General features: G+C 32.7%; 1 protein-coding gene across 1 annotated transcript in view; it reads right to left on the reverse strand.

Annotated features, from left to right (window-relative positions):
• Positions 1-744: 744 nt before the first annotated feature.
• HFM1 (HFM1, ATP-dependent DNA helicase homolog (S. cerevisiae)) overlaps positions 745-12,248 on the reverse strand; it is a 46,884-nt gene continuing 35,380 nt past the window's right edge. Inside the window, 14 exon segments of the mRNA XM_009884889.1 lie at positions 745-811; positions 1,096-1,253; positions 1,656-1,761; positions 2,023-2,110; positions 2,551-2,649; positions 4,145-4,248; positions 4,410-4,492; positions 5,313-5,431; positions 5,825-5,920; positions 6,339-6,494; positions 7,999-8,102; positions 8,817-8,974; positions 10,009-10,092; positions 11,068-11,153. Coding sequence (XP_009883191.1) covers positions 745-811; positions 1,096-1,253; positions 1,656-1,761; positions 2,023-2,110; positions 2,551-2,649; positions 4,145-4,248; positions 4,410-4,492; positions 5,313-5,431; positions 5,825-5,920; positions 6,339-6,494; positions 7,999-8,102; positions 8,817-8,974; positions 10,009-10,092; positions 11,068-11,153 — 1,508 coding nt within the window.

The following is a 12,248-nucleotide window of genomic DNA, read 5'->3' on the forward strand; positions in this document are numbered from 1 at the left end:
AAACACTAAAGCTACAAGAAGATAACCAATTCCAATGCTTGGTTGCCTAAATCTGTGCTGGGATGCGTAAATGTCCATTTTATGACCTCAGGTGTCAAAGTGAACAGTCAAACAAGAATATTGTTTATATTTTAAAACTGGTTTGTTGAGAATCTGGAAATACATTTGCTTGAAGGAAGCTGCACTTTTTTTATTAGTGAGTTGATAGCACTCTCAAAAGGAATATAGTCTAGAGTAACTTACCATTCTATTACTTTTACTTGTAAATCTAATTATTTTACAGAATCAGTGCTATGAAAAAAATCAGCATTAGAGAAACTGAAAGACAAAACCAAAAAACATTAAGACATTTCTAAGGAAAGAGTCTTTCATTCATTTAAGGAGTACTTGTGAGCAGGGCATGTAATACACAGCTTACTTTCCCTTATGTGATTTTTACTTTGTCTATAAAAGCATCCTCAGTTTCAGAATTATTCTCCTTTAACACATTCCAATATTTTTCTTTGTAATCCCAAACCCAGCAAGGTCAACAAACAAATATTTAAGCACTTTTCAAAATAAGATAATGTACCTAGAATTCCATCAATTAGACATCAATTTTATTATTATCTACTCTATGCAGCAATCCAGATACTGGTAAACAGATATATAACAGAAATCAAATTCTCTTAACTGGATTTGAAGGCTTCACTCTGTAAAAATGACTGTAAATTTTTTTCTCCCAGCATTTACAATGTGTATGTTTTACAAAATGCCATCAAATATTCCAAGAAAGGGCTTGACATCATTGATTTCATCATCAAGAAGATACCTAATGAAGATTAAGCAAACAAAAAAATTAAATTAGGTATAGTACATCAAAATCTATTAAATCAGGAACACTATACAAAGTATAGTCAAGAGATACCAAGGTAAGCAAAATAATTTGCAAGTCTTTTCCTTTCTAAGAAAAGTTAATTGCTACTATTATTGTGAAAATTCACCTTTTAAAAATGGATGTTATAAGTTAACACATCGCCTAAAGGTCTGAGTTCCATGGAGAACCAAGCACTGGAACACTGAGGCAACATAAAAACATGCACAACTTTTTATTACCTGGGATCCACTTCTTTTTCCTGTTCTTTTGTGAAAATAAAAAAATCCTCTTTCCTAGTGAATTTAGAAGAGTCTGAGATTATTTTTGAGATCGAAGAACACTGCATGTCTTTCAGCTCTTGCGAAGGATCTGAATGCTCTTTTTCTTGAAAACTGAACTGCAATGTAAATGTTGAAAAGTGTATATGGTTAAATTAACTAAGCAAAAGAGAAGCTGCAAGATTGTTGTAGTATGTAGTACAGATATTTATATTAATATTATGGTATTTGAAAAGGACCAAGCACATGATAAATATAATTATATACTCGAATGACTTGCAGAATCACAATCAAATTGAGTGAATAGTTTTGAAGTCATGCTATATAAAGTGAATTCAAATCCTAGTTCTTTGTATCATGAATATCACTCTGAAGACAGGATGCACGCGTGTTTGGACAACACAGAAAAGTTCAGAAATTAAGTACGTCCAAACTGATTCATAAGTCAGATATGGTAAATATATTTACACATTAAATACTCTAATTATAGGAAATTTTGTTATCAAAATATTTTTACTCACCATGTTTATATTTCCACTCCGTACAGATAAATTCACTTTTGATGTGCTATTAACCACAGAAACATCCGAGTTCTGAATACCGAGCTTATCTTGTAACGTGCATGAACTGAAAATATCAAGTTAAATAATTTAAGTATTTTTACAGAAGTGCAAAATGATTTACTTTTCAGTTCAGGATTTTCTATTTATTTCCCTCCACACAAATAAAAAAAATAATCAAAATCATTCAACAATTCATAGCTTTTAGAAGTTGAAGTTTCACTCACTTTTATGCGTGAACAACCTTCTATACATTTAATTATACAGATACATGTGAAATACAGACAATATTTTTAACTAAGATAATAATAAATTACATAATGCTTACTCTTTTGAAATGTCATTTGTGGCTTTGCGTCTTGTATACTGGCAAAGTGGTTCACACTCATCTGGAATTTGAAGACAGATATTTCCATCTTCCAGAAGGAGAAGAACGAAAGTTTTAAAAACTGAGTCACAAACCAGCCGAAACCCCTTTTAAGTATTTTACATAATAAGGTAAGTAATAGTGTGAAAATTACTCAAATGTCTTAACACTTGAAATATTTCTTCTGTGGGTTTTGTGCTACTGTAAAGATAAGCAGACTTAAGCAGTCAGATAAATTAACAAATACGCAGTTGCAGGCCATCAAAAAAAATTTTTAAGTTACAACTTTCTCAACTCTCCCTTTTGTATTAGATTTGTCTCAATATAGGTGACATTCATGGTGGAGTAATAAACCTGGTGGTCAAGTCAATTAACCAAAAAAATTCAGATAGTTCTGTTCATTGTATACTGTAATAAATTATTCTCAAATAATAGCCTGTAAAATAATTCACACATAGCAAACAAAGAATTTTGTTAAAATAACCTTACCTAATTCTTTACTGGCAAAGTTGCTAGCAAGTACTAATTTCTCATCATCAATATCATCCCAAACATCCTCTCTCAGTTCAAAGTCCACATCCAAAGCATCTGAAAAACAAGATCTGCTTTTATCTCTATCAGTCAAGTTATGCATTGAAGATTCTTAAACAATTTTTTTTTTTTATGCCATTGTATCTTGGCTATTCTCACTCACAAACACTGAATGTTCCCAAGAAAAAGCTGTAATGCATTTGTAATGGACAAGTACGACAAAAACTCTTATGTTTTACGACCAGTTGTTCAATCTATTGCACAGACATGCAGACTTTAAATAAATTATACCTTTAGGTTACTACAATTTCACAGTATATTCCTAATTATCTACTTTTTTTTTTTTTTGTAGAATGGAAAGATACTGTAAACCCTATAAAAAGTGTACGAACTGATACCTTACATAATTTGAACTATTTTTGGTGCATGTTTTAAAATAGAGCCAGCCCAATCAATATGACCAAGGTTACCTTTTCTGCTACTATTCAACGGAGATGGTTTTTAGTCAGCAATATCTACTACGTCCCCTTGATCCTGTATGATTTACCTCAAGATGTTCTTGAGCATAGACCATAGCTATGCTGGGATATCTATCTGTCTTCCCATGACTTTGTTCTTTTGACACAATCATACCATACACTAACTGCCATCCCCCACCAACTGATGATATGGCTATGCAACAGTCTTCCACCTTAAGACTAGATAACAACTATAGCAGGTAAATTGGTATGGCAGGAAAATGCAAAGCATTAAAGGAATAGGATTACAATCTCATCATCAAAATAGTATGTAAAAATGAAATTATGCACTACAGCTGCCAACACTTAAGGCAGTATGAACTAAAACATGTTTCAATTTATTTCAGTACAGTTTTTCTTGTATGTCTGAGTATGATCTAAACGTTGTAGCTGCTACTTACCAGCCAAATTAATCAAAACCTAATTCACATCAATCTATTGTCACTAAATACAATGGCAAAAGGCATGCAGTGAGGAGAACATCATAGTTATATACTGATAATGAAGACAGATCATTTAACACCAAACATAAAAACAATTGTGGCCTTTTCAGTGGAAAAGAAACAGAAAGAGGAAATTTTTGTCCAGCTAGAGATGTTTTACTAGTTCTTAATTCAGTTACGGAATGGTTACATTTTGTCAACTACCAAACAAAAGCTCGTATTTCACTAACGTCTTCCAGCAGAAAGGGAAAAGAAGTAAATGTATAGGTATAGCGGTAAAATACCTCTTGTATTACAAGTGGCTTCAGTGGAAATGCACTACAGTCATACCTTTCAGGAAGTATTTATAGATTTGGACTCTCATACATTTGATTTAGTCATGACTGTTATATTGAAAGGTACATTTAGATGCTTAGATCTACATCAGAAATTCCTACCAACACCAGCAAGCAAGCCAATTAAGGGCCCTATGCATTCAGTGTTCTATAATGCTATACTGGCTGCTGTAGTGAGTTCAGCAAGTTTGAGTATACAAGTATATTCAAATCAAAACAGTGAAAATTGTAATTTCAAGCATTAACAATAACTTACAACTCTTTCCATAATTCCAGGATTGCAGTTGTTTCTGAGATACTCCTAAGCTATTATCTACCGGGTCCACTGAGGGTGACGAAGATGACTGTTTATTGCTAGACCTATTTAAAAAAAAAAAATAAAAAAATCAGTGACATGTCAGTTTAGCAGTTGCTGAAAATTGCAAAATCATTTACTCAGCAAACAGTTTTTAGTTTTTGCAACTTAACACATTACCTAAAATAAGACAGATTTCTTTTTTGTTACTTATAGTAATCAGTACCTTGGCAATGCTGGCAACAAAGATCTAGGTGTAAAAACAAATTGTTTGAGATCCACATTTTGAGCTTGATTTAACATCTGCATCTAAAGAAAGTAGATTATTGTAACTGATAAGATGTAAACATATTGAAAACTATTGTTTTCTAACAATCTTAATGACATCATTAATACTGTATCAGCATAATTTTTAAAGATCATATATAAAATTTTTCTGATGTCTGCTTATCTAACGTCAACAGTTAAAAAGATTTGAACTATATGCTTCTAGTAGAGTTATCCAGGTACCCTGGCAAAGTCAAACTGGTTATCACTAACTCTTATCGCTATTAGCTATAGGCTAAATCATTCTCTATTGCAAACAAACAAACAAAACTGTGAGAGGGAAATAAAACAATATCTCAAATGCCATTCTTGCTGCAGAAAGAACCAGTTTGGTACTACATTCAAAGGAATGAAGCATAAGTCATGAAATCTTTCAGAGATTAAAAACTAATGTGGTTTCCTCATAAACAAGTGGATCTACCTGTTAGCAGCATTAGTCTGATAAACATCACAATTTATTTTCACCCAGCTCATATTTTGCCAACACCAAGTCACATTACAGTACCTTCCAATGTTACCTCTGTACCTCACCCACCACAATCTATCAAATGCCAGAAAAGTAAAAACAAAGAGTTCATGCACAGAAGTGGATCACTGGAAAGGTTCCAAACAGCACCAGAACCTCTCTCGAAGATTCCTGCACCTTTGGTACCTTTGTACTACTTTGCTTTTTGCATTCTGCACAGAAAAGACAAACTTGAATGTTCATATTTAGTTATAAAATTATCTCTGCAAACAATATAAACAAATACATAACAGATTAAAATAAATCTATTCAATGGCTAACTGTATCCAACTGAACCTTTAACCGTTTTACTGGGGGTACAGATGAAATTGAGTTCCTGTTCCTTAAATCAGCTAGGTACAAAGAAAATTTTGAATCTCCATTCATCTCAGACTTTGGAGGTACTCCAGTTTTACCTGAGAAAAGGAATTAAAATAATCTTCAGATTAGTTTAGAAGGGATAAATCCTAATTCTTTCCAGATCAATGGAAATTTTGCCACTAAGCTTAGTACAGTCTATTAAAAGATCCTAAAAGATTAAACTCACCAATATTTATATAAAAGTGTAACAAGCTTGACATTTCTCTTAAATCATATGCTAGATGTTCTGAAAAATATTATTAATCTTTTTAGCGTCTATAAAAGTATTATCGACAAAGCTTTTCATTACTGCTTTTACGACTGCATCATAGCAACAAGTCAGGCCTGACTTATACAGCTTCTGTTAATTTAGCTAGTGCTGTAAATGAAGCTATTCTAAATTATAGTCGTCTACAAGTAACAGAAATAATAGATTTAGCGAAACTCACAGCAGTCATGCCCACACATATCTTTATTTTTACAGCGATGGCTGCATTCTCTGTTTCCATATTTCTTGTAGGTAACCTCTTGTTTAGATCTCCCTGCTAGATAAACACAATACAGAAATGCTCATTTTTTATTTCATATGTATTGTTGAAACAGTACTTCGTGCAGTAAAAGATGGGGTAGAAGTAATCTGAGTCAGTAGAATTTTGTTTCCTTCAACAAAGCTTTGGGCTGTTCAAACATCATCAGAAAGAAATTCATCAATGCTACTGAAAAAAAGAGGCACTACCAAATTCAAGCAGTAATATTAGATACCAAATACCCACGATTTTTCTTACTTTCAAATTCAAAGAATTGCGCTGTAGTACTTGAGCAGTGGTAGCAGCAGCATTGTATTTTTAATATACTTGAGAAAGAAACAGTATGGATAAATAAAGATCTAGTTCTCTACTGAAAGTAAAATTCCATTTTCTGTTGACTTTGGTATTAGCCAGATGTTGTGATCTGACTGTTTACCTGTATCTACTTTTGCTGCTGGCAGACTTTGTGGTGAGCCGTAATACATATCAAGTGAAGACTCAGCTTTCAGTTTTTGACTTGTAACCACTTTACTTCCCACTGTTTTCTGTGTTAAGTAAAAGGCTGTATATGCTTGCTGTATATCAAGGCCAACTTTGAAGCAAAAGACAGAAATATTTAAAATTGCTATAAACTGTTTCTAAACTACTGATTACCTTCATTTTTCTGAAGAGTTTAAGAAAGTATAAATGTTATTAAAAGATCATGGAAATTTGTTAAGACAATGTACCATTAGAAGTATACAATTATATGAATGGATTCTTTATGACTGAGATTAAAAAACCCAAACATTTTCAGAAATAAAGACCCAGTTACTAGATGAGGAAAAAAAAATTAGTCCCTTTAACAGAATTTTTGTGTATCGTTTCAAAACCACATTTATCTATGGCTTTGCACTACTGATATAATTTTAACTTTAAAATTGTGCTACAGTCTGTTACAGGAGTATCAGCAGCTCTGTATTGGCACAGGTGTAAAATAGTACTTTTGAAGTTGAATACTAATAAAGGTTCTAGTTCTAGTTAAACCATGATTCATATGAGACTATGAGAGACACCATTTGTAAAAAACAGCATTTTTGTCTTTTATTAGGCAAATACTTCTGGAAAACCAGAAAGGCTTTTAAAAATTGAAATATTTCCTTCAAATTTGAAACAGAAGCAGACTTCCAAATAAGTAGAGACTAGGAAGACCTGCTTTTAGTCTAACTTCACTGTTACCAATTTCAGCGAAATTAACTATGGTGTTGAGTTTTACTGAACTCACTACAATATGTAGATAGCCAAGAAGTAATAAAAGCACAATTTTTTCTTCATCTCTGTTTGGTTAGAAAACCGTCCTTTTTCCTGAGCCACAGGCTTAGCCATAGGAATACAGATTATTCCAGGCTCGATTATTGTAATATTCTCAATATTCAATGTTTATCATGGAAGCACCAAATATACTTCAGCTAATCTAGCACACAGCAATCTTCTTTACAGGTGGGGCACAATGGCAGAATTTAATACAGCCAGTCTATTTTTAAATTGTATTTCAAAGTTCTATGTTTCAAGGTCATCACTGTCTCTCCTCATCTGCTGCTATCCTTCCAATTCTGTGGAAATTGACACTGAGGGGACCAATGTTTAAATCTACACGTTAAGACAAAATTTTCTACTGTAGAAAATTCTTGCTACTGAAGTGGAGATGAATCCATATCTAATACTTTATTTATCACAATGCAAAACCTAACCATTCACAAAGGCAGCTCTTCCCAGCATAAATAACCTATCACGCTGATATTTTATCCCTACTGAAAGTTAATTCAACTTGAAGGCGAAGGGTAAAAGACAATACTAATCTGTATCAACAGAGCAAAATAGTATCTCCTAGTAACAGTTTTGATATTTCCCCGTTCATTAATATGTTTGTGAATGAAAAACACATACATAATTTGGACTGTTAGGTAATACTCAACCCAGTAAAAAGCATGTAATAGAATTTTGTTTCCAGATCAGTTCATTTTATTATATTTTTGGCTTGATATAAAGTGTTTTAATAATTTATTCAAAATTCTTATGCAGTTGTTTTTGGATTAAAAGCATACCAATCAACCTACCGTAATCAGAACTAATTAAATTTATACTAATGTCTTCTGATTTAAGAGCTCTTTTTACTTCAATTTTCTTCATCCAATTTCCAGTTTTCAGCAGCACAGAATCCCTGCAATGTATCGGTAAAGTTTTGTTACACATGGACAATGAAAACAGGACTGTATACTGTGGCATCTGTAACCAAGTGAAAGACCCTTTATTTGGTTTCAGTTCTTGGATTTTGCTTGATAAGTGGTGTAAGAACAACCTTCCAATAATATATGATTTATGGCCATAAGAGAGCCAGGATCCTGCAGATCTGTTTCAGTTCTGCAAACATGCCAGACTTCAGCCAGAACTCATGTGAAAGTCATGCAGTTGAAAAAGATTTTGTTTCTCTTTTCTCATTTGCTCCAAGCATATCTTAGCCAACTGGAGAATGTAATTCCATCTCTGAGTGAAAAACAACTTTGACAACATGACATAATTAAAGAAATACAGGTAATAAGAGTAAGTAACTCTTGAGAATGTATCTTTTCAATAGGTATTTTACTTGTTTTATATTTATGTGGGAATTATTATGACTTCCATAATATGACATCAGTGTTGTACAGATATTTACACATACACTCTGTACTGACAAACACACTGGTATGTTTTTAGGGTTTTTGAATCTTGTGCAGCATTTAAAATTACAACAGTGACTAGAAAATGCTGTAGAATAAAGAATAATTTTGTACCATTTGGCATCAGTAGAAAGTATTGCAAAAACTGCAAGAGACAGAAAGGATTACAAGCCCACACCTTCAAAAGATGTGAGGCAGAAAAACCTGATCATACATACATAATTTTCTGATTAAAAATGACTTGGTTGTCAGCATCTCCTATGACCAATGTAACATAGTGAAAGTCTGGTGCTGTTCTCTTTGTCTGTAGCTGCTCATAGTTTGTTATTTTGATGGTTACTAAAATTTCAGCCAAAGTATCGCTGTATTTTGGAAGCTAGGAAAAAATGATAAAGAAGACAAAACTGCTAAAATATGCAAAGTAAAATATATGCCCTTCCATAAATTTTTAACTGTTGATACAAGCACAAAAGCTCGATTCAAGCACTTTCAATTAGCGGTACAATTTTTATTTGTTGATCTGAGACACTATTATACAGTACTAACTTGCCCATAGCTGAATATCCTAAATTTGATTAAGTATTGAGAATAAAAGACAGTCCACATTAAGCCCCTGAAAAATCCTCCTCTATCCAATGCAAAGAGAAAGATGCAAGAAGAAAACTAGGTATATTTTACCATTCCAACAGTCCTCTGTAAGATATCCATAATTGTTAAATCTTTCTTCTGAGAATAACTTTAGAGGTACTCATATGGTATTATGCCAAATGAAAAACTAAAATATAACTGATAGTAACAACAGTATTTCACGCATTTATTGATCTTTTTAACTTCAAAAGAGTGTTCATTTGTACCAACTTCACAACACACTTTATGGCTTTTTTCAAATTTTGCATTTCAGAAAGGTAGAGTGGCTATGTGACCTGTTTAAAGACAAAACGCATATCAGAACCTCAAAGCTCTTGATTGCACATGGAATTGCACCTTTCCTTTGAGAGGGCACCAGCTAGGTTAATACAATAATTTACCGTTTCTCTATATTTCTAGGTGTGGCATAGAAAATAAACATGAGTTCATGCTTCTTCCCTATGTTTTATATGGATGTTTTTCCGTCTCTAGGGTTTGTTTATATTCAAGATAGAAGAGACCTCTCAGACTAGAATGGGGAATATACTGGTTTGCTTCTGTAACATAAAATGCTATTAACGAAGGGGGATGGCAACATATTATAGGAATGCCTATTCCAAGGAGAGCCTTGGAATAGTTTGATCATACATACTAAACTGGAAGGAGGCCACAATATTGTGTAATCTTCTATCAGTGAAGGCTCAAATTTTCTTTGAGTCAGTATTTGCTCTTTCATTTAATAACATCAGCACAATACCCTGAAATAAATAGAAAAGCATTTACCTGTTCAATGTCAAGTTCATATTTTGGAAGGTGCAAAACAGATTCTTTTATCTGGTTTCCAAAAGGAGGATGTCTGTTTAAAATCTGCAAAGATTCAATTTCACTCAGCTGATCAGAGATGCCCACAGAAATATAAATGCAAAGAATCAAAGTCACCAGAGTAATTATGCTATCAACAAAAGCCCTTATCACTGGTTCTCTACTGTCTGTGATCCCCAGAATAGCAACATAACCAAAAGAAAATTCCAATACTTTTTCAAGTTGCTACCACTTCCGTTCAAGTAACAGCCAATGAACTAGCAATGAGCTAGTGACCTCAAAACCTGACTACTCAGGTTTTATACGAGATGATTCTTCTATGTTGCCCAGCTTTAGTCAAAACGAAACAAGTAAAAGGAAAACTGCAAAAGACGGCAAAAAAGAGAAATCAAATTCCTAAAGCCAAACCAGAAAAACACGAGTAAGATTGATTTCTAAAGGAAATCCATTCTATATTCCAGAATACTGGAAAAACAGTATCCTCAAGAAAAGAAGCCAAAAGCCAAAGAACTTATCCTGGGGTAAAATCTAACTTCCCTAAAATAAGAAGTGCTTTATAGATGATTCAGAAGAATTTTATTCTATAACTACCGTGAACTAAAACTAACAGTAATGGTAATTCAGGATTCTCATCATTAACACACATTAAGAGAAACTGTAAATAGATATTCCCTTTTATTTTTTTCTAACACTCCTAAAAGGGAAATGCATATTGACCTTTGTTTCAAAACATCTTAATGATGAAATTCTACATATTTAAGCAAGTGCCTTCCAAAACCAGCCAAATCAGTTAAATCATCCACATTAAATTTGCTTGAACAAAACATCATACACATTTTCAAAGAGCAGTAGCCACATTTTTTAAAATACAATAGTATAAATGAATAAACCACTTAAATACTCAATTTTGCTGAGAATTATATAGCAGATATATATTAACCATACTGTTTTTTCTAGTAACAGTATTAATACTCAGTATTTTCCTTATCATATTTATCTGTGTACAAGATAATACGTTACCAGTTCAAGTTCCCTTGCATTTGTGTCTTCTATTTTTTTAAATGATGTCAGCCCAGCATTTACCATAGCATTTGACAGTGATACACCTGTGAAAAATTTAAGCTTTGTGCTGTTAAATGACAATCATTAATCTCAAATTATTCTCAACAACTGTATTATAGTAGGTAAAACCAAAGCAGAAATCATTTTATAGTATGTTTGTCACAGCTTTTTGTCCAGCAAATCACTAAATTTCTTTTCAGTTGATAAGTATTTTAGTATTATTTAATTTCAATTATCCATTAGTAAAAAGAAATGAAATAGAAATTGAACATTAAAAAAATATTTCAATATTGACAAATTTTCGTTACATTTTTAAGAAAAAAAAAAGATTTTAGATCACTTTCTGCAGGAGTTAAAAAACATGTTCTGCATGTATATGACGAAAAAAGCATGTCACACAGCATTCTTTGTCTCAGATTTTTTTTTCCCTATCCAAGGAATTATTTACCTATGTTAAAGTCACAAGAATCTCAATGTTTTTGAGCAAGCTAATAATGAAATAAAATTAACTCAAAAAATGATAATAAATATTTTGCATCACAATCTTTGCAGATTTAGTAACACATTTTCCTATGGCTTTATCTGCCAGAAAAGCATACTGACAGAGAATTCCACATACAATCTTATTCTTCTTTGTGATTCCCAGTTCTTTCAAACTTCCAGTGCGATTTAGAGTCATGACAGCATATGAAAAGTCATTTCCCTTACTTGGAACAACAGCCTACTACAATAACTGCAATAATTTCAGATAAAAGACAGTACCAAATATTTAGAATGAGTATGTGGATTCTTCATATGTAATTCTGTAGAATCAGTAAAAGAAATCTGAAAATTAATTGAGAAACCTCTCAAGAGACTCTTAGGTTGCTTCTTGGACGATGTTACAGCAATCTTCTAAGAAAAGACCCATTTCAACTCAAGAATATAATGATTTAGAGACAGAGAAGACCTTTCATCCTTTTATGTACATTTGAACGCTTTTTGGGTCTGACTTAGGGAAATCATCTTTTACCATTTCCCCTCTCTTCTGCAGAAGCTCTGCAAACAGCCTGAAGACTCTCATTGATTCTGCAACTACTTCAGTCGGAGCGGTTGCCTTGTTTCTTTATAAGTGAAGCTGAAGACTAGTTCTTTTGTCA

The sequence above is a fragment of the Charadrius vociferus genome, unplaced genomic scaffold (assembly GCF_000708025.1).
Source record: "Charadrius vociferus isolate BGI_N301 unplaced genomic scaffold, ASM70802v2 scaffold163, whole genome shotgun sequence".
Lineage (NCBI taxonomy): Eukaryota > Metazoa > Chordata > Aves > Charadriiformes > Charadriidae > Charadrius > Charadrius vociferus.